Genomic DNA, 22,057 nt, shown 5'->3' on the forward strand with positions numbered 1-22,057 from the left:
CTTTGCTGTTAAATTACTTTTTTGCCTTTAACTGTGTGACTGTATGTGTATTTTTATATAGGGGGATGTGTGTGTGTCTACACATATTAAATGATACTTAGAGGAAAAAACAGAGTCACTGATGGGAAGGTGTCAGTTCCAGAAATTATTGATCTTTAAGAAACTAGAAATTAGGGATGATAATTGTAAATGGCAGTCTAATAAACCCCTTAGTTTGCAAACATCTACAAAACTACTGTTTCCAGTCCTGCTGATACTTGTGCAAGCGCCTGACTTCCAGAGTAGTTCCTGCTTATAAAGCTATACCTAGTCATAGTGTTTGCTGAAACAAGGACAAAAGTTTTAACAGCTTTTTTTTACTTTTATTAAAAACAAACAAGCAAACAAAAAAACCCCAAATCCCACACCCAAATGCCTGTGTGTGAAAGGAAACATTTTTTTCAGGATAAAACTTGTTAGACAGTATAAGAGTGATAATTTTTATGAACAGTATTTTCATACAGCATGGTTGAAATAGGCTCAGGTCCTGCATCTGTGCTTTTAATATAAAGCTATATAAAAATTAATTACAAAGTAAGCCTACTTTCTTTTGCACGTTACTTTGTTGCAGTGCATAGGGACATCGGTATTGAGTGACTCTGAAATAACTTCCCTCGTTTCTGCATTAAAGACAGCATGTGTTGGTAGCAGAAATACTGTCATACAGTACTTGGCCCATGAGAAAATTCCCAGTTTACTTACTGCTCAGGGATCAACTAATGCTAAGACTGAACAAAAGCCAACTTGAAATTGGATCAGTATATTCTGCTTAAAATTTTAAGGCAAATCACTGGGGCCACCTATAGATGTTGTTTTCTGTGTTGTATTTGATATTGAAGAAATCACTAGGGACTTTCTTTGTCCTTCCCCACTCAATTTGTTTGTAAAATCCCAGCTTTATCTCTCTTCATCACGGAATCTTTAAAGTAGTACGCTGGCATGTCTGACAGGGATACAATTTGGTCTGCAGATCACTTTTTTTTCCTCCCTCAGCTGAATCAGGAGTGCTGATTCTGGGAACAGCTCTCAGAACCAGCGTCCTCTTGTCATTTCCTTGCAAGGCAATCGGGCTGTAGCACGGGTTGCAAACAGCATCAATACTCAGAGTGGCAGTTGATGGTTTTGCCAGTAATTGCCAGCAAAAGGGTTGAGGGACATCTCCCATTTGTGGTGTACTTCTCTCTGTAGAAGTAATCTCCTGAAGAGGGTTCTTCCTTTTCAGGAGCTCATATTGTGCTTCATGTCATCCTGTTTGGGTCAAAATTGCTCTGCTCCTGCGTTTTCTGTAAGCTCAGAAATGAGGAGTCTCAATTTAAGACTCTTTCTCTGGGGCAATGCATTATTAATGTCACTCTGAGTCAAGATATTCAGGAAAACAGTTGTTATTGGATGCATATAATTATTTTCTTTTTACAGTTGAAGTAAAAATATTTATCTGAAGAATCATTTAAGTTTCTGAACAGTTAATATTTAGTGAACTTTTGCCAGCTTGCTAGAAAGTCAGTCAAAGAATACACAGGTCCAGTTAAACTTAAAATTTCTTATGAAGCCTTTTTGTATGCTTTTATAGGACTGCCACCAATTAAAAAATAATATTGGAAATGTGAATTCCTTTACATTTGAGCATAATTACTGCTTTTCCAAAGTCAATATCCTTCTTGACTTCAGTTGAGTAGGATTGGAAACTCACTGTCACATGGTTACAATTAGTATATGTCATTAATAAAGCATATACTCTGTTGATTGTTCTATATGTATGTGGAAAATTCATTTTAAAAGACAATATGAACAAAAACAGGAGTAAAATATCCCATTTAAAAAAAATGCTGTTCATATTGCAAGTAAAGAAAAAACACCCAGAAAATCTTACCCTGTAAGCTGTAATGCATGCGTCTCACTCAAACTTATGTCTACCACAAATAACCACTGAAATACCTACAGCAGCATTTAGTTTAGGTTTGGCTTTGCTACTGTGTTTTGTTTTGTCTTGTTTTTTAAATTAAGTATTATTTTGAAAAGCAATGAAGGTATTTAGGAGCCTTTGCCATGTTTTAGGCTACTTAAAAAAAATGAAAAATTCCCTACTCTTCTGTCACCTTTCTTGTTTTGCAGTATTTGTTCAAAAGTCACCCAACTAGAATTGTTTGATTACTCTTTTTATCATGCGCAGAGGAAGCTAGAGTTTTCAGAGAAGAAAAGAATCACAGTCATAGTCAGGTGATTCAAAAAGTATATGAGTAAGAGAGCGATATTTTAGAGATGATTTTTTAAAAAAAATTAAAAATCCTGTAGAATGTTACTTTTAGGTGAGGCATTGTTAGTAAACACGTGGCCACGTTGAATGTGTTACATAACGTGATCTTCTGAGGCACTTTTTAAAAAAAACCTTGAAAACTATGTTTGAACATTATAACATAAAAGTATGCTATTTTCTCCTCTCCTTTTACTTCCTCTGTCTGTGCTCCCTTTTGCTCTTGCTATTGTACTATAACTCTTTAGTATTCCATATCTGTCCTCGTGTAGCACCAGCTAGTCCTCTTAAATCTCCCTACAAGCCTTCCCCCACCCGAAGCACTGACAGAAAGAAGGCAACTTCACCCTCCACTTCTGATGCCATGAAAGGGGCGGCTGAGGTTACTCAGGTGGGTTTGCAATGGTTTTGATTTAATTTGAGTAAACTGAGGCAGCTTATGGCTGCTATCTTTCCCTTTACATTCATAAAAATAAAGTGCTGCCCCTGTTGTAAGAAACAGCGATAAGTAAGCAAGCCTTGCGTGCAGCTGTTGCTTTCGTGCTCCTGTTTAGCAGCATTTTAACATCTTCCGTCTTCTGGGAATCAGTGTTGAGCACTGGTATGTGGAGCAGCAACACCTTTATTTTCAGGGAACTGAGATTTCTAGCACTGGTGTATGTTTCTGGACTTGCCTGTAATTTCTGGGAATGGGGATAACAAATAGGATCTCTCTACTGAGTACGACTATCCAGTCTTGCTGGTTAATTAGCAAGCTTTGCGTATTTCGGAAACTTGCCAAGTATATTGACAATGCCTCTGTTTTGTACCAATTGCTTAACTCTTTCTGTGGATGTTTTCGATGCTGTTTGCTTAAAAGATGCATTATTGATCCAGAAAAGCAAAGGCAAGTCATTTACTTTCTCTGAGTCTACACAATGTAAGGCATGTTTTAAAAAATTTACGGTAGGGCTGTAAAATTCACGTAATATCCTGTGTCTTGTAATAGTTAATAAATAGTAGGGGGATTCATGCCATTTAAATTAGATGCAAGAGAGAGGACCAAAGCTGGAAGCTGAAGATTTGTGTAGTGTCTATCTTAGGTGTGATTAACAATGTTACACCCAGCAGCATTGCCACAAGATGCCTGGGCGCACTACTGACCATGTCTTAAGAGCCGTTGCAGGAGCATATAGATGATTTTGAAAACTCCACCCAGCACCACCGCCCCTCCCCAGAACTCTTGGAGAGGCTGCAAAGTGGTTTTATTTATCTGCAACTTGTATACTATGTCCATGCAAGACATGGTTGGGTTTTTTTTATGTCTATGTAAAATAAAAAGCTATGCACCTCAGTTGTGAGCTGGTGTTTAAAAAACTTTGTATGTTACACAAATCTGTTTATATGCCATCTTGTTAATAAAACTATCAAATATATTTTTGATGTATTGGTCCTGATTATGGAAACTAAAATGAACTGTGTTTCTAGACTGAGAAGATAAAGAAAGAGAAGCGAACTGCAACACCTGGTTCATCTTCTGGGATGGGATCTCCTCTGAGAAGGTCTGATTCTCCTGCTGCTGTGTCCAGAAGATCTGCATCACCTGCGACACCTAAGTATGCCTTTCTTATTAGTGTTCTAATATGCCGTGAACTTCTTGTTACCTATAAAGGAGACATAGATTCTTGAGGAACTTCTCTGAAGTGTTGTGTAAAATCTAGTTAATTTTAGTTATACGTACACGCATATACAGATGGAAAGAGAGAGAGATGTAGATGAAAAGATACGATATATATAATTGTGTTAGTGGTCACTAGAGACACTTCTCTGCCTTTTCTCAGTCTTTTGAAATTATCATCGTGTATTTCATAATTCATGTGAAATTTTATTTAACATTTATTTTTAAATGTGCTTTTGTTTTACTTGGTTTTGAAGAAACTCTGCCTAATGTGAAGAAATGCACAGAAGATAAATGCTAACTAGAAATTCCAGCATTTAAAATACGCATTTCCTATTGCTGGCATGACCATCTGGTTCCATAAATATACTTAACTCTGCATCATCTAAACCATCGGTTTTAATCTTTACTTATTTGCAGACCTCTGTGGGTTTGTTGCTTTTTGTTGTTGTTTTTTCATGCAGAGTTGTGGACCTACAGTGTATCTGGGCGTACTAGCAATTGAGTTGCTTTTCTTAGTTGTCTTTTGCAGACACTCAGAACTGTAGTCTGAGTAGCACAGCTTGCAACTCGCAAGTCTAAGCAAATGTGTCTTCAGCTTTCTTAGAACAGGTTATTAAGTCTGGCTGAAATGCAAAAGAATGTTGAAGTGGACATGGTCTACAGTAGTTTGATGTTTCTTTTTTGTTGTGTTTTTCTCCTAGACCTTGTTCATGGGTCCTGCTTCTGTCTTGCAAATTATGTCCTTTTGTCTGATTTTTTTTTTTTTTTTTTTTAATCTGAACCTGGGCATATTCTGAACCAGTCTTGATCCCCTTTCTGACAAATTTCTTCTGCCTCAAAAGCTAGCAGGCATTCCTTTTCTGTTTGAGCTCTGAGTGTGTAGCCCTTTAATGGAGCATGATTTTGTGTGTGAATCTGGTGTTAGACAAAACACAGGAAACCATCTGACTCTGGGCATTCTTTTTGCTTTAGAAATCCCCTCGCATGCAACTGGGAAATTACAATTCTTGGTTTATATTATAGGGCTACAAATTCTCAAACTTTTGATATTATACATACAATGTTATCAGATTCTGAGCTATGTAAATTTTGTGAAGAATGGGATGATATGAAATGTTAATGACAATCAGCTTTTTTTGTTACAATTTTGAGCAGATCATTGTCTAGGGACACTCCAAAACGTACAGAGAAAAGTTTGAGCTATAAAAATGCATATTATTTTGTAAGTACTGATATTCCCTGTTCAGAAAGCATATTTCAGTTCAGTCAGCCAGTATAAAAGACATACCAAGAGACTTAGTTAAGCGAAACGATTGGTGGGAGATGGATTGCTGAGAGCGAAGCACTTCTTGATGGACAGACATTGAAACGGTTGGTATAGCTCATGATAGAGACATCTGGGGAAAATAAAGAAAAATATTTTGTGAAACAAACATGTTTAGTGCTTCATGGAAAAAAGTATGCCCAGTCTTAATTTGTAGCACTAATTTCCGTAAAAGGTTAGGCAACAATGGAGACTTCTTTGCCAGAGGTGCAAATTAAGAGAACCTTTTTATAGTAAAATGTTTTCATGCCTATAAGGAATCTAAACTACTGTTTTTAGAGGAAGAAGCATATGCTGTATGGAGGAATTAAAAAACCTACTGGTGGGTTTCTCTGTGATTGTGAGCCACAGTAGTTATCCTTTTTTTTTTTTCCTTTTTTCCTCCCTCTCGTCCTCAAGAGACTGATTCTGACCACTGCTAGAAATGTATTACTGAGCATTTAATCTTAACGTGGCCCAATTAGAACATACTCCTTGACCTTACGAGAGATACAGTAAATAGAGTTTAAATCCACGCTTATTGCTGATAGCAGAAGGACGGTTCTGCTTCAGCACTCTCAAAACTTCCCCTCAGAAATTTAAAATAAAAAAGACATCCTGATGACCATACTATATTATAATATAAAGATACGCATTTCTTCATACAACTCAAATGCCAGATAATGATCTTGCTGGTCAGTGTATTTTAATTTAGGCAGTCAGGCTTTTGGAGCCTTCCTTTAGATTATACAATCTCATCTTTTTGTTTAAAATTAACTTTGGAACTGAAGTATAATTTCAGTGTGACAAATTTTAAAATTTTCTTTGCAAACCTGACAATCTTTGACAAGTTTAGTCTTTCTCCTTCCAGCACACCATGCGGCCAAAAAAAATACCCTGGAAGAAATAAGAATATGTATTGTATGGCATTAGTAGTTAGTGATCCTGCGTAGCACCTTAACTTCAGAAGCTGTTGAGGAAAGAATCAAGTATGGCTAGTGATTTAGATGATAATTAGCTGTGCGCATTTTTGTTCTTAGAAGTATGTGACTTGACATTCAGGTTTTACTCGGTATTGTTCTAGTTACTAGTTCTTCACAGTTGTCATCTTGGTTTGTGAGTGGTAGTTCCTTGTCATCTTTATATGTTATTTCATTATTTATTAATTTAAAAGGCTCCTTTTATCATGGTAAAGTAACTGAAACAGGCTGAAACAAGACAATAAAACTTCAACGTAGAGAGACAGTGATTGATGGCAGAATAGATTTGCAGTAATTACATAAATAAAATACAGTGTTTGAAGGTGCAAATTTTACTGAGAAAGCAAAAAAGATCAACCCAAAACTTACATCCAAGACAAAATGAGTGACCAAATATGGACCTAAAAAGGAGAAAAAGGGAAACAAAAATATGTTGAGCAATAATTAAAAGCAAGGAAGGAATTCAAAGCTTGAAGATATTTGAAAAAGTAAATATATCAAGAAATGTCACACATGAAAGAAACCCCAAACTATTGCTTGGGGATCAGTTGGCAAAGGTGAAAGTTAATGGATTGGAAAGCTAGGATAATTGAGAAATTATCTTTTATTTTAAAATTGCTATTGGACACTGATTGTGTAAAGTGCTCCTGTTCTTCAGATCTTTCGCAGGATCGATAGTACCAGGTTTTTTGGTAAATTTTTTTGATGCTTTGTCTTCAAAGATCTATACGTTAATTGGTTTATTCTTGCAGTATCCCTCAGAGAATAGGTAAGTGTCCTATCTTATAGATTGGCAAAACAATAAAGCCTGTGTCCTTCACGTGCCTTTGGGTAAATGGTCCCTTTGAAATCAATGGGACCTGACTGACTCAAGGAAGTAGGATTTAGTTTTAAGTGTCTTCAGATAAGCCATAATATAAGCCAGCGAATAAAAATGGAAATCTCTGACAAGCCTCCGTGTTACATTATTTTGCCAAAGCATTACTTCATATGAGAGTGAAAAAGCGGCAGGGAGAAGGGACTGCAGCGCTGCTGGTGGGTGGTTCTTGGTTCGTTTCCGGTTCCCAGCCTGTGTCACTGGCCTTTTGCTCACCGTTCTGTTAACTGAACCCATAACCTGGTGGTTCTTTTGGGTGACATCCCATTGCAGCCGTTAGGACACGCTTTGATGTCAGAAATGTACATGCTCAATCAAATTACAGAATACCGATGAAATATGAACCTAGAGTAGTACAAAAAAGCCCAAACTTTTAAAAGCTTTTAAAATGACCTATTAGAAAGGTGTCTGCATGTGGTGAATTTCTCACAGAAGTAGCTTCTGTATTCTACGGTGACCTAGTTTTAGATATTATTTGATGTGTGCTACGTTTACTTCTCTTGATCTTTGTTTTGCCTTGGAAAGATAAAAACAATGAGTAGAATGTTGGATCAAGACTATTTTGAGGTTTTTTTCCAGCAGCTAGCAAGAGACTAATTCAAGATTTTGAAAACATCTGTAATAATGCAACTATCAAAATAACTTTTCTCTACACCTATGCTGAGTTTGTGCTCTTTTAAGAAATATAAAAGAGAAACGAGCCTGTCTCTGGCTAGAAAAGATCAAAACTTAAGAGTGAAAGAAAACTGCTTTTGAGAAAATATCACAAGTAGCAGGGCAAAAATGTCAGAACTCAGGAATAGCTTGTGATCAGAGCAATCTCAGAAAGCGGGCTTGAGAACATGCATGTCTTTGGCGTGGTTTCAGCAGAGCTTTTGTTGAATTAATAGGGAGATATGAAAAAAATAATTCCGCTCTGGCATTGCTCCAGATTTCTGATTTAAAGTCAGCCTTCTGAACTGCTGTAACCGGTGACCTGTCACATACCTGGCTTTTCAAGAAAGCGTGCTGTTCTCTCCCTTGCTGTTGATGGACAAAATTGGATGTGACCTCTGACTTGCATGCTACCTGTACTTTATTTTTTTATGCTTAGCAAAAGTAAGCTCAGAATCCCTCTTGTGCTCTTCCTGAGACATTCTTCTGCAGTATGGGCTATCCCTCTTTTAATTAAATAAGAGCCACTGTAACTTAAGGACCATTGGATCCTCAGACGTGATAGAGGTTCTTGCAGTGCGTGTGGGGGTCATGATGAGACTGGCTTCTTACAAGCTGCTGCCTCCATGTCAACACAGGGTGGTTAGATGAGAAAACTAAGACCTCCCGGAGGGAGGAAGATGCTTCCTGCACTTCTGTATTCCCCTGTAAAATCTAGTGACTGAGATGAGTCAACTTTCAGACCACATGCTACTACTTCTTGGATTGTGGGGAGTTGCTGTCTTAACTCTGTGATCCTCATCAGGCACACTTCTGTGTTTCCACATTCTTACCAGGGTTTCATTACATCCCTTGCCTCTCTTCCCAAGGCAAAAATAAAACATTTTGTAAACCTAAGCAGACCCCTATGCAAGTGTTTATACATTTTTCCTTAATAATCCCATTTTTCTGTCTTCACGATCAAGTTTGGTCCTTTCTGGTGAAAAGTAGCATCATTTAAGTACTATTAAAAGGAGTGATTTTTCCAGTAACAATTCTGCATGTGTCTAGGAATGCTAAGTTGATAGTATGTTTTAAATACAAGGGGGAAAATAGTGTTCATTTAATGCTTTCTACTGGCATCCAATAAATGATGTAAAATTTCTGAAAAAAAGATTCTTATTCCTGATGGGCTTTCTCATCTTTTCACTCCTTGCACTACACTGTTGTCATCCTTGCAGTAATCTAGTTTTTATAGGCTTCTTCCTTTTAGTTGCTTTAAAACAAGCGAAGCCATGCTTGTTTCTTCTTCTGGCCGAAGAGCTGTAAGAAAAAAATTTCTGCAGGTCTAAGAGTTAAAAGATGGATTACTTAAATAATAGATTCAGCATGTGTTTCTAGTCCAACAGGTAAGTTGTACAGCTAGTCTGCTCTAATTCCTATGCAGTGCAAGATGCTCTCATGACTAGACTCCTTCCTACCAACCTCTTTAATTTGATTGTCATCTCTTTATTAGAGAACAATTACTTTTGTGCTAATACTGAAAATGACTCAGCCTTAGTTATGTGACTGTTGTGCTCCTCCTGTCACAACAAGTTAAATAAAAGGCACTGCACGGAATGTGTGGTAAAGTTGGGAATGTGAATCAAAGACAGCAAGAAGGGACTATGCTTTGAAGAAGTGTCTGATTAGCAAGAAGCGTCCTCTGTGCTGCAGAGAAGCATAAGGAAGGTTGTTTACTTTTTATTTACATGTTATATTTTTATGAAATGCAGTTTGAAATTACTGTAATGGTGAGGCACGTATGTGATGTACCTAGTAGGTGGGGTCTTGAAATCTCTGCCTTTGTCTTTAGGAGGGCCTGGGAATCCATCTATATCCCAAAGAGACAACTAAAGACAATGCTAAAACCAGATTGGGTCAACACCAGCTGATCTCATTGGCTTCTCCCATTGCTGTTTTTCACAAGAGCTGGAAACAGACTTGCCTGCCCACATCTTCCAAAGCCTGTTTCTGTCAGGGAGCAGCAGGAGCACGCTGCCCTGCAAGGCAGGGCGAGCCAGGAGCCGTGGGTGGCAGCAGGGCAGGCAAGGACAGGGACCTCACCCACAGGACCGCATCCCACAGCAGACAAAAGAAGTGACCAGGGCAGGTCTGGTGATGGTGACCAGGGTCAGCCAAGAGTCCAGCGAAAGCCAGCAAAGGCCTTCAGGAGGCAGGTCCAAGGACAGGCCAGGACATCAGGTCAGGGTCAGCAGGTTAGGAGGCTGGGTACAGGCATAACTACAGCTTAGCTCGGGCAAGAACCTGGGCTGACAGGGAGCTCCTGGACCTGCGCGCAGACAGTACCTGAGCTGATCTTCAAATTTAGTTGGGTGCTACTGTTCCACTGGCCCAAGGGCTTTTGGTGTCTGTGGTGGCTCTTCAGTGGGAATACGAAAGTACGGGGTGGTGCGATACTCTGCAGCCTTTTCCTCCTCACAAACTGGGCAGCTCTGAATGAGTTCCCTGTGTTCTGGTGTCTCAGCCTCTTGCACATACAGCATAATATGGTGGAAAAGAACCCTTTCTTCTCCTGGATTCTTGAATTGGGGGGGAGTTGAAAGACATTTTAACTTTTGTCTGTTCTGTAATGTAAATGCTGTTCTGCTTATGATAGTTTCTGGCCACACAATACTATAGCTAGATCTATACGAATCTTCCCACTCCAGTCCATTAATTTTAAGCCATTGTCCATGTTTTTCATGCCTTGTGGTCTGCCAGAATGAATGTATAGTTCAGAAAACGTGTTACAGTATATGAAACTCTATATTGTGTAGATGAAAAAAGTGATAAGGGATAATACATTTATATCATAATTGCATATCCATGAGAAAGGTTAAAACTACATGTGTAATGTTCACTTTAATGTAAGATTACTTCTTCTAATGGGACTCACATAAAACATTATTTTAAGATTGTAATCTCTTTACTTCCATACCACTTAGTCACACAGCCCAGCCTTTCTTGGCGTTACAAGTATTCAGTGCTAGTGACTGGTGTTACATAAATAATGAATGGTGTTTGTGCGTAGTTTTAGGTTTCCTCGGAATCTGTTCTCTTTAATGTTTGCCTGTTTTCAGTGAATAGTATCTTCCCTTCCGCTTTCCCAGGACTGACTTCAAGGTTATCGTTTCACCTAAAGTATGCAACAGCTAAACAAGCTATTGGCTGCGTTGCTGCTGCGCGTTGCCATCACCACAAGTGCAGCTGTGTAAAAGGTTGCAGGGGCTGAGTTTTGATCCTTGAGTCTGTCGTGTTGGTGCTGATTAAAATGCTAACTGAAATGGTGGAGCTGACTCTACAATGGTTCGGTCAGTTCTGTCTCTTTTTGTGGTGCCCAGCTGTACCTTGGTATATAGTAATACTTGGTGCTATTTTAGAAAATCGGATACTGTTACAAAAAGACCATGTTTGAGAAGGCTGTATTCAAATGAGAGCAGCACATTGCAACTCACTATATTGCTGCAGAGAGAAAGCAGCCATAGCTTTGCTTTAAATGTTGAGATGGGCTATTGAATGGAGTAATGTTGACAAAACTGTTGTGAAATGGCCACTATGAAAATTATTTGGTTTAGGTAGTACATGATGCCATATCTCTTTCCTACAACTTGGACAGTATTATTGGTCTTTTTAAACAAGAATTTTCTGTAATCACTTGCATAGGAATTCCCTGCATTTCAGCAGGGATAACTGCTGAAAACAACTGATATTACTACGTAGCCAGAGACAAGAAAGAATGATATATGTAAAGATAGAACTTGATTCCAATTTGCATAATGAATAGCCTGTTTTGATTTTCGTTTTCTCATCAGGACAGTTGCAAAGACATATCCTCAGTCTCCTAAAAATGCCAAACAATATCCAGCTTCTCCTGTGAAGCATCGTGCTACTTCTCTCAACCAGGAAACTCCTAAAAAGAAAGCAGACAAGGAGAAAGAAAATGTCAGTCATCAGAAATCCTCGGGAGCACGCACTGAGGAGGCAGGCCAGGTGGCTTCTGAGAAGCCTGTGGCTTCTGCAGGAAAGACTGAAAATAGTGAAGGTGAGTCTTCTTACTGTAAGAATATATTGCAAGCTATCATGGGTCCCTGAGGCTTTTAAACAGCGATGACCTGTTCTTTTCATGAAGCTGCTCAGTCATAGGCTTATGAGGATGTGTGAAGGTACATACTGGAACCAATAAATGTATAGTTTTCACCAGGGTTGCCCATGTATGAAAACCACTTGTTAATGAGGGTGTGAAAAGGTGACATCCAGGGATACTCTTACCTCTATCCTGTATTCTATCTGCTGAAAATGCTGAGGCATGCTTTTGAAAAGCAAAGGTGTCATACCCACGTGAACCAAGCCTGTTTTAGCTGCTGGGTGAGCGTGGAAGTGCTGTGCACTCTCTCTGTTCCCTGCCTGACTTTCCACCCTTGGTTGTCTTCTCCTAGGGAAGATCACTGCAGGAACAACTGATGCAGAAGAAGCTTCAAAAATTCTAGCTGAAAAAAGGCGACAGGCCCGCCTGCAAAAAGAACAAGAAGAAAGGGAAAGACAGGAAAGAGAAGAACGTGAGAGGTATCTGTATTGATTTGTGAAAGTTATTACCTAATAATTTAACCTATATCATTGAAGATGCTTGAAACTTGGTATTTTTAGAGTCAAGGTGGGAGCTTATGTGTGAGTGTTAATTTCTTTCAACTCAGACCCATAATTCAATAGTGTCTTTTGCAGTCTATGACTAGCGAAGTTAGAAAATAATAATTTGGTCTCTTTAAGAAGCCTGAATAAACTATTACTCATCCAAATGCTTACGGTATGTCCACACTGCAGTGTACAGTACACTGCAGTGTGGACATACTTGAAGCATTTTATGTTGTAAAAAAAAAATACTTGAGCCAGTTTTAAATGAGCTAGTTCATGTAGAAGAAACAGTCTTGTAGTAGTAGTATATGCCTTAAATGGTGAGGCTTGTATTGTTCAACAAATTAACCTGAAGTTCATCTCCCTGTCCAACTCTGTTGTAGGCAGTTGAGGGCTTTAAGACTGTGGGCATAATGAAGGTTGCTGTGTCTGAGCAGCAGAGTTCTGGCTCTGTTCTGGGAGCAAGCTTTTCGGTCGTTTTCTACATCAGATGCTGATTTCAAGTGTCAGCAAATCATGCCCTTCCTTCAAGCCACTAATATGAAATCACTAACTCTGTATGTCTAAACTCAACTGTGTCTGTTCTTACTGAAAACATGGGTGGGGGGAATCACCAGCAACTGCCAGTTTGGCTCCACAGAAATATTTCCTGAGTCCCCGATGTGCAAGGATAAGAATGATCAGTTGTCAGAGCAGCTCTTGAATGTGGTGACAACGGAGCATGATGTCCCTGAGTGGGCCACGAAGCAACACAAGTGGCATTTAGACCCAGGCTTTCTAGTGTACCACTGTATTTTGTGAACTTTGTTTGCTGCTACTCATCCAATCTGTTTATCTTCAGCTGAAACAAAGAAAAACAGTACTTGCTTGTTTATGGATACCAGCATTCTAGGTGTGAAGTACAGGGGAGGAGGGATGTTTTTATTATTGAAACTTAGTTTTATTATTGAAGCTGTAATTGAAATTAGAATGGAAATGCTTTCTTTTTTTTGGATCACACCCGTTTATTCAAGGGAAATTATAATTTCTATGAAATATTTTAGGCGGTGAAAATAAGATTGGAATGAAAGTTTGATAGCGGCCTGAATTCTGAGCATATGCTCACCCTCTTTGCTGCATCTTAGCATGCATTTCCATGAAAAATGCCGATGTGTATATTATCAGTTACTGCTGATTGCATGCCATACATACAATAGGATTCATGCTAAACAAGATGAAACCTTTTAAACATACTGTTATATTTTTTTGCAGGCTTGAAAGAGAAGAACAGAAAAGAAAGGCAGAAGAAGAAAGACTTCGTCTAGAGGAAGAGGCTCGTAAGAAGGAGGAGGAAAGAAAACGTGAAGAGGAAGCAGCTAGAAAAAAGGCAGAAGAGGAAGCCAGGAGAAGAGCTGAGGAGGAACAAATGCTAAAAGAAAAGCAAGAAAAAGAGCTCCAAGCCAAACTTGAGAAACAGGTACGATCTCAAACACAAATGTGAAACTTGATGTACATATATATGTATACATATATTTGTATATACATATAAGTAAATACTTTATAGTATCTGATAATCTGTGTGAAATAAATAATTGTGTTTTACACATTTTGATTAGAGGGAAGAAGCAGAAATCAAAGCCCGTGAGGCAGCTGAACAACTTCGTCTTGAAAGGGAACAAATCATGCAGCAAATTGAGCAAGAAAGACTGGAGCGGAAGAAGGTAGATATTTGCGTCTCATTTAAGATAATTATTTCATTTCTTGTTTAAATACATAACCCAGGAAGTACCCAATAGTATCTAGAAATCACAATCTGGAAGTATTACAGATTGATATTTATGCCTAACTTAATATTTGCTACTTGCATGTTAGGAGAATGTGGACATGAAAATTTGTAACAAAGTGAAATTGCCTAAGGCAAAGGACTTTCTACTAGGCGCTGAACAAACACAGAATCAGCCTCTGCCCACGAAGTTAAATGCCTGAGACAAACAGGGAACGGCATGCCAAGGCAAACTTCAATTGCCGCCCAACCCAGGACATCACAGACTGTTGAGGAACATGAGTGACTTTGTTTTAAAACTTACTGAACAAAATGTCCGTGTCATTAGTTTGGAAAGTTAATGTGACTAACAGGTTTTCTGCCACCTGGCTTGTCTCTGGTTGCATTACACAGAGGCAGCAGGGCTGTCTGGCCACTGCTGCAGTAGGAGATGGCTGGAGCTGCGTAACTTAGCTTTATCTACAGCTCTGTGGCAGGGAAGAGAGGACAACTGCAGAGCTACAGAACCTCTATCTGGTTATAAAAGATCATGTTTCCATATATGTTATTCCAATATGTTATTTGTAACCGTTTACTACTGAGCTGGAGGCATGTTGCAGTTGCTAATTAGACTACAAAACCAAAGTGTCTTTAAATTCAAAATATTTTCCTTTCACACTAGTGCAAAGAGACAAGGTTTGTTGGGAGCGTTTTTAATGAACAAAGAAAAAAAAAAAGTATTTAGGGTAATACGTTATGCATTTCCAGCAAGAATAACTTCAGATATTTCATTTTACTCTTATATTCCAAAAAGCGTAACTGTTCTTAAAGGAACTATTTGGAAATAGTTGGAAAAGCATCTAGATGAAAATAATAGCTGTTGGTTTTAAATAAACATTTTGTTCCAGAGCTGAGTGCAACTTGTAACTGCAAACACCTGGTATTAAAATGTTTGTCTCTAAATTGCATCTACTGAGCAAGTCATGTTCTCTGAAATCTGATCTGTGAAAGCCAGCTCCCAGGTGTTTTCTGTCTTTTGTTTATTTTTCTTACTTATTCTTCCTTTTTCAAGACAGGCAGGGGTGATGTCATGACAGTAGAGAAAAGTTTTTTTCTTTTTGTCTTCTCCTTTATCAGTCACTTGTGTTAAATATTCTGTCTGCCTTCTCATCCTTTGGTTTATTTTGATTTCTAGAGAATAGATGAAATAATGAAGAGAACAAGGAGGAGTGAAACACCAGAAATAAAGGTATGAAACAGTGTGTGGTTGCAGGGGGTTTTTGTTTTGTTACCCATATGTGAAAATTAAACTCCAGAGTAGTTCCATGTTAGTAGGTATACTTAAGTACACTCTGCACCCAGATTTTAGTTGCATTTCAAACTGAGAATGACTGTTGCTGTGTCACAGTTATTGTTGTGCCACTGCTGCAGAGACACAGCTTTATGCAACTGTTGCAGACTTACCCCCTTCACTATCTGACAAGGCGGCAAGAGCCCATTCCTGGATGCTGGAGCTGCGGTGTTTGCTGCTCTGATGTGTCTTCTGCATTGTACCAGCCAATGAATCAGTTACTGAGCTCTCCCTGTTAAGCCTGCCAGGAATGCAGGATTGAGAACAAGGCAATTGTGTCCAGCTAGGAAGTGACAGAGAGTCAAGATTTCACTTCTAAGTTTTCTACTAAGGAAACTGTTTCTTCAGTTACTTGCAGAGAATGTTTTCTTTCTGAAGTAAAAAAAAAATAAAATAAACTTTAAAAAAAATCCCTAATTAAAAAGGGGGGAAAAATCCTCTCTTCATGTCGATGACCTTTGACCACCCCATGGCCCTGGGCACTCTCACGTTTCGAGTCCAATCAGTTCCATGAAGGTTACAGTTCTTTGTCTGACACAATTGACTCATTACTCCATTACAGAAGGAAGAGCCAAAACTGGAGGTACCATCGACTTTGAATGTGGAAAAGCAACCAAAGGCCCTTGTTCTCAACCAGCCAGGTAAAAATTGCCATATTTTTGTGACCTGTTTTCACAGTTAGTTCCTTTCAGAGTTTTGTAATCTCAGACATAGCAGTGTGTATTATCACAGATTCTTTGCTTTCATCTCAAAAAGAACAGCTACATTTGTGTCAGTGACAAATGTTAGAAACTGGAGACTCAGCTTTGTTTTGCCACGTAAGCAGAAGAAAGTTTCTCCTCCATTTTAGTACCTGACATGGCATTTCTGTAAATGAGAAGTTCCAGTCTGCCAAAAGGTTTGGTTGCTGCAATCTACCTTCGGATTTTGTAGGTAGAAAATTTTTGCACACAACCAAGTTGGCAAGCTTTTTATAGCGTTACTCTAAATCTTTACATTTAATTTGACTTGACAAAAAAAAGCCTATGTATTTAAAGAATTATTAAAGAAAATATACATATCTGGCATTTATCTAGATTTTGTTTAGTTCCCCAGGCTAAGGCTTTTAGTACATGACGAAAGATAATACGTTCTCTTCCTGCTTCCTCAAATGCAAAAGATGCAGCATAAAGAGCAGTTTTAGAGTGGAAAAGAGGGTTGACAGTATAGTATGATGACTCATAGATGAATCTGAGTTCTACTGCATTGTCAGTCTTCCTTTCTACTCAATCTATAACTTAAAAACATTGGTGATTTTTTTAACTATATTTAAATAAATTGCTACTATCATAATTTCTAACCTTCTTTTATAGACATCAATGGATTGGCAACCTGCCTGAAAAATACAGGCTTGGAAAGTGCTGCTCCTGTAATCCCTTCCCAAGATGTAGTCGCTAATGGACTAAAGTCAGTTCCAGGACTTATCCAGCTGGAAGCTGTTGATGGGAAATCTAACAGCATGGAAGATTCAACCGATGAGGTTCAGTCCATGGATGTGAGGTACAGACTGTATTTACCAATAGAAATTGTGGAATTCATATTAAACACACAAAGTTTTCTGTTTTGTTTATTAATACTTTACTGCTTTACTTCTCACCTACCCCACAACGTGGCATTCAGGTGTCCACTGTGGTGTGCTCCACTCCCCTCCATCAAGACGTAAATTGATTGTTTCAGACAAGGATCAACAGAACCTCAGCTCACTCTCACCTATTTGCCAGAGGGAGGGCTCTGAAATCCTTCTACAGTCCTTAGTTACAGATTTCATAAAAGTTTGCCCAAACCTTTCAGATTGTTCTGTGAAAGTGGCTACTGTAGATATGGTCAGCTGTCACCATTTTTTTTTTATTTGTGTCAAGACTGTGTAGCTGTGATGCATGAGCTTTTCTCCCTCTGTACAAACAGAATAAAGAACGTAATCAATTTAGAATTTTAAGTACTTAACTGGAACAGATGTATGGAAATTAGTAAATAACTTTGTGTGTATTAAATACTGTTGGATTTTGATGGAAGGACTTGCAGGAAAAAGAAGTTGATAATTTAAGGCTGCTATGAGAAAGCTAGCTGTGAATTTTCAACATGGAATTTTTATACGATGCTTCCCTAGTCAGCAAGCCAACTTGACCTCTCAGACTGTTTCAATATTTCCAGTAAATCTGCATAAATATGTAAGAAATGCCCTGCTGGGACAGACCGGAAGTCCATCTAGCCTATTATTTGGTCTCAGAGAGTATCAATAAGAAAAACTAGTTAGGCAGAGCACCTGAGCCCACCGCTTTCTGCAATCCAAGACCAAGCAGAAGTGTTATGTTAGGGGTGCTAGAGGGCACAACTCTGCCTCGCCCTTTGAAATATCAAATGATGGACCTGTTGCCCATGAGTTTATCCAAACTCCTTTTTCAACTTGCTGACAATGTTTGCATCCAGGACCTCATCTGGCAGCAAGTTCCACAGTGCAGTCTCACTAGGTAAATTATATTCTTTGATCTATGTTAAACCCAGCCTCTTACTAGTGTCACTGGGCACCCCCTAGGTTTTGTGTTGCAGGATTTGAGACACAATAGTTTTGCCCTCAACTTATCCACCACTTCTTCACAGTTTTAGAAATCTTTGCAAAATCCTTCCTCTGCCTTCTTTTCTCCAAACAGAAATGCACTAGCCATACTAGTCTTGGCAAAGTGTCAGCTGGTAGCAGCATTTCTTAAATTAAATTCCAGGATTTTTGTCTGAAGTATATCATAAGGTCATAAGAAATAACTTCTAAGTTTTGAAGTGTGAGTACTTTAGGTAAATGTTTGCAGGGTCAGGACAATAATGTGCAGGATGCAATAAACATTTAAGTAAGGGAATGGTGCAGGGACTGAAATAATGAGTTAGCAGTAAACTGTCAGAAATGTGATTTTAAGAGATGAGTGTTCACATCACACAGCTACCATATCTTTAAGGAATATAGGTTAAGTATGACCTTCCATCCTGAACAGGGTAATCTCTTTGGATTGGGACGTATTCCAGGTAAAGGCTTGCTGCAGCTGGCCTTAAGTAGTAGTTTTTGGACAGTCAGAAGATTAATTTGGTTGTTGCTTAATGAAAAGTTAAACAACTCTTACTCTGCATCTTTCTTTTGTTTATCTTTTGTATAGCCCAGTTTCAAAGGAAGAACTAATCTCTATCCCTGAATATTCACCCATGAATGAACTCATGCCCGGTGTTTCTTTGGACCAAAATGGGACAAGTAATGCCAAGGCTCTTGAAGATCTCTTGGATTTCACAGGCCAAGCTACGTACTCCAAGATGTCCAGTGATACCATTAGCCTGGATGACTGTAACAAAAACTTGATTGAGGGATTTAATAGTCCAGGACAGGAAAATACACTTAATTCTATCTGTTGACAACCTTGCTTTTCAGCAGAACAGATAAAGGTACGGTATGGTGATAAACATCTTGGGTATGATAAATTGCTGTGATTACTTATGAGCTTCCCAGAAAAATATAGCAGTTGCAAACAGCCTATGTGGAGAGAGGAAGAAAGCTGGTCTCCTAGATACTTAAATTTAGCATAACTTTTCATATTTGCAGTTCTTTGTAAATAGGCATCAGATGCAAACTGAGCATATCGTAGCAACTGAAGGTATCCAGTAAATGGAAACATGTCCTTCATCCATTCAGAACATAGTGGGAAGAGTTGCCTTTTTTTTTCTTCATTAATACAATACCTTTCCTACGAGTCTTTGGATCCTATTTGCACGAAGAAAACAGTTAAAAGTGGGGCCAGCCTAGAAGATGGTAGCTATTGTTGCTGCTTACTCTTTTCTGCTGCTGTAAATACTTGCAGCACGGTGTAGAAACACTTACCCTGGAAAGCATGCAAACAATATGAAAAAAACATAATAGGCTTCAGTGACAGTTCCAAAGTACAATGCCACAGTAGATTTTTTTTAAAGAGTCGTTTAACTTGCATAGCTGACTTGATATTCTTCTCTCTCTTTTTTAATTGACAGAGGTAGCAATTTGTGGAGGATGTATATCCCTGTGATGCTACTGGCAGTAAAATATGAGCTTGTCACTTGAAAAAAGCTTCTGCAGTCCTTGAACACCGGATTTCAAATAATCAGAGCTGAATATAACTTTGTCTTCCCAGGGAATATGTTGAATAACTGGCTGCTTTTGGTAGAAACCAATGATCTAGAGCCTTGATGGTTTCAGGGAAGACTGCATTAGAATTTGAGCTTTAGCTGCTGATAAAGCACTTATTTCTTTTTTTAATTTAAAATTCATCTCAACACTTCACTGTGATTTTTACCTGTGCATTTTATTTTGAAATAATTCTTCCTTAAGCTTTGTCATACATCCATTTAGACATCTTTTTCTTGTAAATAATGATGATGTTTGCCCACAGTGCATTGAAATGAAATAATATACTGTACTTTAGTTTTGTGCCTATCTTTTTTTGTCTTTAATAAGGAGTTACTGGCAACTTTTATGCAGGTGTATTACTTCAAAACTATATCTGAAGAGGCTTGAAAAATATACAACTGCTGGAATCAAAAGAGCCTTCTTACTGACTGTGGAGCGTGGGAGCTATCCAGTTCTGGTGATGTTGACACTTTTAGCACTAGTGGCACTTACTGGTTAATGTTAATTAGTCCGGGAGCGACTATCAACTATGTGTTTAAAAACATACTTGTGTTACACCTGTAAACAAAGGTGGCAAAATGCCTAGTGTAATCCCTTTATATATATATATATATATATATAGTATAGCTGTAGTAGATCCGAGTTGAGTGGTCGGGGTGGTGAGATAACATGTTAAGGTTTGAAGATGCAGACACTTGATTAATACCAGCAGCCTTTCTATCATGTGGGGAAGTATTTTGTCTTCCTATAGGCTCAACAAAACAAGATTTAGTCAGCAGCAAAACAATGCGGGAATGTTGCAGCAGGAATACAAAGGCTGAGACACACACGGGGAACACCGCAAGCCCCCTTAATGTTCTGTAAGCATCTGTATGGAAAGTTTCACATCAAGATGTACGATGTCTAGACATTGTGCCATACAATGGTAACTTTATTTCTGTTGGTTAACTATGATAACTTTATGCTAGATCATGTGCTGCTTTGAGGACACTTCAGTTCCTTGTAAGAATAAATTATAAACAACTCTCTTTGGACACTAACACAGACGTGAAAAGTTGGGGGGTGGGCATTTTTGCTTTTTTTTGTTTGGTTTTTTTTTTCCACATGTTAAGGGAATTCACAGCGTAGCTTGAGCTCAGTTGTAGCCCCGTTCTTGTGCTCTTTAAAGCCAGCAACGGGAAAGTAACCAATGACATTATGTATGATGTATAAAGAAATTATACCTACAACAATCCAGCTCTATTTATGTTAGTGTACTCCAGAGAAATACTTTCTTTTGACTGTGCAGTAAGCTGTAGCATGGTACTGTGTCTTCCAAATTAGTCCTTCCATCTATTTCCTAAATAATAAACAAACAAAACCAGTTTGTTTTGCTGTGATGCATTGTGTTTGACAAATGTCACATTATATTTTATTATGGTGTCATTTGTATAATCTGTAGATTTCTGTATTTGCATGACATGTATAGCATGTATAAAGGTGAAATACATTTTCATTTACGAATCTAACTTGTTTCATAGCTTTTTTTTTTTACTCCCGGCAAAAATATGGCTAATTTAAAAATACACATATGTTAATTTGTTCCCAGGTGTTTTCTGAAGGAGGGTGTAATATGGAATGAAGGAGTGGTTGTCAGAGTCTCACAATATTTCGCCATTGTTTCCTTTGCCATATACTTATTTTCTTTCTGAGGTCTTGCCAATAAACGGAGGAAATGCAGACTGGTGGCAGAAGAGCCGTAAGGTGAGGGCTTCCAAATGGTGGCACCCAGGGTGCTGGTGACTGTACGCAAGCCGGTTTGCAGACCCAGCTTCTGTTCTCTGAGGTATTACTTGGCAAAGAAGACAAGGAAAAGAAAAGTTGGGAGCTGTGGCTGGTAGACGCTGTTCTGTTGAGCGTGCAGGAGCTGTTCTGTAAGGGGACCTGTAACATAAATGCTGGACTTCTCTTCAAGCTACATGCACATACTGCTGCTTAGGAAGAGGCCAACCTGGAGCTGCTAGTAGTTTTCTAGTGAAATGTTGAGGGGGGGAAACGTTCTACAATTTTGGTTTTCATTGTTAACGAGTAACTTGAGTCGCAATTAAAAATGAAAGAATGTACTTGAATACTTTCCATGGTGACAGTTCGTCTCACTTATTAACTCTTGAATCATTCATGTGATTTGTCCATTCTTTTATTTCCTAAGACTAAAGGAAGCATGCTAAGTGAGTGTTCATGAAGAAAGATACTGCATATTTTCCTTTATATTTGCTTTCAAATGTAACTTTACAGATTTGGCTGAATATCTGGAGCAAGTACTGTTAGCTGAGGGGTTAAATCACTTCTACTTTTTGCTTTTGATGATGTAACTTCTTCATACCAATACCATACCAGT

At 38.4% G+C, this 22,057-nt stretch overlaps 1 protein-coding gene across 5 annotated transcripts in view; it reads left to right on the plus strand.

Annotated features, from left to right (window-relative positions):
- MAP7D2 (MAP7 domain containing 2) overlaps positions 1–21,203 on the plus strand; it is an 86,862-nt gene extending 65,659 nt beyond the window's left edge. For 2 of the 5 annotated variants that reach the window (XM_054811230.1, XM_054811223.1), the window contains 11 exons: positions 2,539–2,681; positions 3,758–3,885; positions 11,598–11,827; positions 12,222–12,348; positions 13,666–13,870; positions 14,010–14,114; positions 15,351–15,404; positions 16,069–16,147; positions 16,859–17,045; positions 18,686–18,965; positions 19,545–21,203. In XM_054811230.1, the coding sequence (XP_054667205.1) occupies positions 2,539–2,681; positions 3,758–3,885; positions 11,598–11,827; positions 12,222–12,348; positions 13,666–13,870; positions 14,010–14,114; positions 15,351–15,404; positions 16,069–16,147; positions 16,859–17,045; positions 18,686–18,935 (1,508 nt within the window). In that variant the 3' untranslated portion in view covers positions 18,936–18,965; positions 19,545–21,203. The remainder of the gene's footprint in view (positions 1–2,538; positions 2,682–3,757; positions 3,886–11,597; positions 11,828–12,221; positions 12,349–13,665; positions 13,871–14,009; positions 14,115–15,350; positions 15,405–16,068; positions 16,148–16,858; positions 17,046–18,685; positions 18,966–19,544) is intronic. The other 3 variants (XM_054811236.1, XM_054811242.1, XM_054811252.1) reach the window with 3 other exon arrangements.
- The last annotated feature ends 854 nt before the right edge of the window (positions 21,204–22,057 follow it).

This window comes from Grus americana, chromosome 1 (assembly GCF_028858705.1).
Source record: "Grus americana isolate bGruAme1 chromosome 1, bGruAme1.mat, whole genome shotgun sequence".
Classification (NCBI taxonomy): Eukaryota; Metazoa; Chordata; class Aves; order Gruiformes; family Gruidae; genus Grus; species Grus americana.